This window comes from Nannospalax galili, unplaced genomic scaffold (assembly GCF_000622305.1).
Source record: "Nannospalax galili isolate Female #2095 unplaced genomic scaffold, S.galili_v1.0 scaffold212, whole genome shotgun sequence".
In the NCBI taxonomy this organism is placed as follows: Eukaryota; Metazoa; Chordata; class Mammalia; order Rodentia; family Spalacidae; genus Nannospalax; species Nannospalax galili.
The window spans coordinates 3,852,687-3,857,075 of record NW_008333884.1 but is presented as its reverse complement, the minus strand read 5'-3'; the positions used below and the strand labels follow the sequence as shown (position 1 = coordinate 3,857,075).

The 4,389-nt window shown below is 42.2% G+C and overlaps 1 protein-coding gene across 4 annotated transcripts in view; it reads left to right on the top strand.

The window, feature by feature from the left end:
• Smg6 (SMG6 nonsense mediated mRNA decay factor) overlaps nt 1–4,389 on the top strand; it is a 288,855-nt gene that overhangs the window by 2,453 nt on the left and 282,013 nt on the right. For 3 of the 4 annotated variants that reach the window (XM_029561452.1, XM_008828802.3, XM_017797075.2), the window contains exons 2-4: nt 711–2,466; nt 3,260–3,452; nt 4,046–4,156. In XM_029561452.1, the coding sequence (XP_029417312.1) occupies nt 719–2,466; nt 3,260–3,452; nt 4,046–4,156 (2,052 nt within the window). In that variant the 5' untranslated portion in view covers nt 711–718. The remainder of the gene's footprint in view (nt 1–710; nt 2,467–3,259; nt 3,453–4,045; nt 4,157–4,389) is intronic. The other variant, XM_029561453.1, reaches the window with a different exon arrangement.

The following is a 4,389-nucleotide window of genomic DNA, read 5'->3' as shown; positions in this document are numbered from 1 at the left end:
CCTCTATTTCCATCATACCAATGTAGGTAGCTCTAACACAGTTTAAGTTCTTAGCCTCACTGGTTACTGAACAAATTATTTTTTGGTCTTTTTAAAAAATATTTTATTTATTATTTTTATTTTATGTGTTTGACTGTATTGCCTGCATGTACGAAAGTACACCAGTGTCGTGCAATGCCCTCAGAGGACAGAAGAGGCTTTCAGATCCCTTGGAGTTACACAGTTGTTAGGTGTCATGTGGGTACTGGGATTCGAACCCAGGTCTTCTGCAAGAACAACCAGTGTTCTTAACTGCTGAGACATCTCTCCAGCCCCTATTTTTTGGTCTTTTTTGAGACAGAGATTTTTCTGTAGCCCCAGCTGGCCTGTAACTCGCTATGTAGATCAGACTGGCCTCAAACTGGCATCGATCTGCTTGCCTCTGTTTCCTGAGTGCTGGGATTAAAGGACCTCTGTGAATTCAAGGCCAGCCTGGTCTACATAGTGAGTTCTAGGACAGCTACAGGGAGACCCTGTCTCAAAAAGACCAAAAACCACAGAATTTCTGCCTTTGTGGAAATATTCTTCCCTGCCCACCAGCATTAGCATTTGCATATATAATTCTTGCCTAACTTTTTTGTTACTTAACCAAAATAACAAATTTTTCCTCTCTCCCTTCTCCTTTACTCTTTTCTTCTGCCTTTTCCTCCTTAACCCTGCTATCAATATAGTAGAAAATATGAAGGAATTAAAGGAACCCAGGCAGCGTAAAGATAACAGACGCCCAGATTTGGAAATCTATAAGCCTGGCCTTTCTAGACTAAGGAACAGACCTAAAACCAAGGAGCCTTCTGGGAGTGAGGAATTTAAGGATGAAATTGTGAATGACAGAGATTCTTCTGTGGGGAATGGTACACAGCTTGTTAAAGATGTCTGCAAGGAACTGGACAATCAACAGCAAAATGGTCCTACAGACCCAGGAAATAGTCAGGTACAGGAGACGTTTCCAAAGAATGTTGGACTAGAGGATCAGTGTCTAAGAATCATTAGGAGAACAAAGAAACCGGACCTGCAAATTTATCAGCCTGGAAGACGTTTGCAAACTATGACCAAAGAGCCAGCTGGCAGGGTGGAAGAGGAAGAAATCCTCAACCAAGTAGAACAGCTGAGAATAGAGGAAGATGAGTATAAGGGAAAAGTTGTAAAAGAAGTCTGGAATAAACCAGATAAAACTGAGACAGAAAAGACTCACAATAATGACCGAGTAAGAACTGGGAAGGGAGAAAAGGGGAAAAAGATTGAAAAGGGGGAGGGAACAAAGAAGGTGAATGATGACTCTGCCCAGGGGAAGCCTGCTTCTGTAAAGCGTTACTCACGCTCAGACAAACGGAGGAACCGCTACCGCACTTGTAGCACCAGCTCAGCTGGTAGCAACAACAGTGCTGAGGGAGTTGGCCTGACTGGTAATGGATGTCGCCGGCGGCGCCACGATCGGACCAAGGAGAGACCACGAGTGAAGAAGCAAGTATCTATGTCCTCAACTGATTCCTTAGACGAGGACAGAATTGATGAGCCTGATGGATTAGGGCCCAGGAGGAGCTCAGAAAGGAAGAAGCATTTAGAAAAAAATTGGTCTGGTTGTGGAGAGGGTGAGCAGAAAAGCAATGGTAAAGAGAACCGAGGCACCCTTCATGTCACTTTTGATGCAGAAACCATGAGTAAAGATGTCCCAATGGTGAGGTTGGCCAGGGAGAATGTGGACAGGATAAAGCCGGACAAAGGCTTGAACAGTGGGGGCACAGGCACTGAGAAGCTGGAGTTTAAAAACCCAAAACAAGAACTTAGAGGTTGTGGTCGTGGCATTCTGATTCTGCCTGCCCATACTGCCCTGTCTGTTAGTTCAGCAGGTTCTCCAGAGTCTACACCTTTGGGGCCTCAGCTTTTATTTGGATCTGGTAGTAAGGGATCTCGGAATTGGGGCCGTGGAGGTACCACCCGACGACTATGGGACCCAAACAATCCTGATCAGAAACCTGCTCTAAAGAGCCAGACACCTCAGCTGCATTTCTTGGACACTGATGATGAAGTCAGTCCTACATCTTGGGGTGACTCACGTCAGTCCCAGGCATCTTACTATAAATTTCAAAACTCTGACAACCCCTATTACTACCCTCGGACACCAGGCCCTGCCTCCCAGTATCCCTATACAGGATATAGCCCTCTACAATATCCAATGGGCGCTGCAAATGGTATGTATCCAGGGCCTTACTATCCAGGCTACCCACCCCCCTCAGGACAGTATGTATGTAGTCCTCTCCCTGCCAGTACCATGAGTCCTGAGGAGATAGAGCAGCATGTGAGGAACATGCAGCAACAGGAGCTACACAGGCTTCTCCGAGTGGCTGACAACCAGGAGCTGCAGCTCAGCAACCTGCTTTCCAGGGACCGCATCAGTACTGAGGGCATGGAGAAGATGACTCAGCTCAGGTATTGTGTATTCTATCCTGCTGTCTTGATTGGAAGGAAATGGGGATAAACTGGAAGCATACAAGGCTCCTATGACGGAGAAATGTGGAAACTTTAGCTGAGCCACCCTTTAACAATGATTTTTTTTCCCCACTTTGGGGTGGGAATCAGTCCCAGAGCCTTGTGCATCCTGGAGTAAGTGCTGTGCCACTGAGCCATACCTGTAGCCCCTTTACATTGGCTTTATAAGGAAAAGACAGTTGGATAATGAACAGAAACTTTATTTCTAGTCTTAGAAATGAGTATGCTTCCTACTTTTTAAGTTTTAGTATGCTTCTTAACTTTAAGGGGAAAAAGTCTTTGAGGGAGCATGGAATTTTGAGAAGGAATGAATTTCCAGAATGCATATAGCTTATAGGAAAGCTCTTATTTCAACTGAATGAATTTCCAGAATGCATATAGCTTATAGGAAAGCTCTTATTTCAACTGAATGAATTTCCAGAATGCATATAGCTTATAGGAAAGCTCTTATTTCAACTGAATGAATTTCCAGAATGCATATAGCTTATAGGAAAGCTCTTATTTCAACTGTTAAATTTAGGTGTGTACATATGGGAAATGTTATTTTCCTAGACTGTCTTTGCAGTGATAATTCTGTTTTGCAGAATAGAAACCAGGATGAGTAGGATACCTGGTCACATTTTGGATTTCTTGCCAAGGGAAGTGGTTAGTTTGCAGGAAGCTCAACTCTTGGGTCTATCTAGCCTTTCTTGTTGATGTATTGGTGCTAGACACTGTATGTATTTTATTCCAGAACTGAACTACTGCAGCTGTATGAGCGCTGTATTTTACTAGATATTGAATTCTCTGATAATCAGAATGTGGATCAGATCTTGTGGAAGAATGCTTTCTATCAGGTGATTGAGAAGTTCAGGCAGCTTCTCAAGGATCCAAATATTGAGAACCCAGAACAGATTCGGAATAGACTCTTGGAACTCTTGGATGAGGTAAACCATCCTTTTTTTTTTTTCTTTTTGTCCTCAGGATAAAGGTTACAACATCCTGTAGTTCTGGTTCCTATTTCCTTCTGATATCCTGTTTTAGAACCGAGCACTGCTAAAAACTTGATATTCTTTCTTTGCATTTAGACCTGACTTACCCTTGCTATTTCTTTAAGACTATACCTTATAATTGGAGTTGCTTTTTTTTTTTCATTGCCATCAGTTAAATCCTAGGCCTTGGGTGTGTTTGGCAACAAATCTAACACTAAGCTAGATTCTCAGTTCTCAAGTTACTTTTGAGATTGAAAGCTTTCTGAATGACTTGGTATCTTTTGAGAGATAGGGAGAAAAAAAGAGGAGAGAGAAAGAAATAAATGGATCATATTTTTAAAAACATGAGGAGGCTTATACTGTGAATTGGTCTTATGCTTACTTGATGACCTCTAACTGCTTATTGTGTGTACCTCCTTTTACATAGGATGTTTAGACATAGGTAGACCTGCAAAAGGGCCATTTGCCTCAGTATCTGGTAAGTAGATTGGAAAAAAAACAGATTGATTCAGATATGTTTTATTCTTTTTCTTTTTTTCCCTTTATAGGGCAGTGACTTCTTTGATAGTTTGCTTCAGAAGCTACAGATTACTTATAAGTTCAAACTGGAGGACTACATGGATGGTCTTGCCATTCGCAGCAAGCCATTACGGAAGACAGTAAGCCAGTTTCTTTCTTTAGCCTGAATTCATCTATTTAGTAAGCATTTATATATTATTGGTTATGTCCTAGGTAATATGCTGGGGGTTTTGGATATAATAGTGAAAGGTATAGTATAGAAAGGGAACAGCTAGATGAAACTAAGAATTATAAGCTGGGGGGCTAGAGAATTGGCTCAGCAGTTAAGAATACTGATTGTTCTTGCAGAAGACCTGGGTTCGAATCCCAGCAC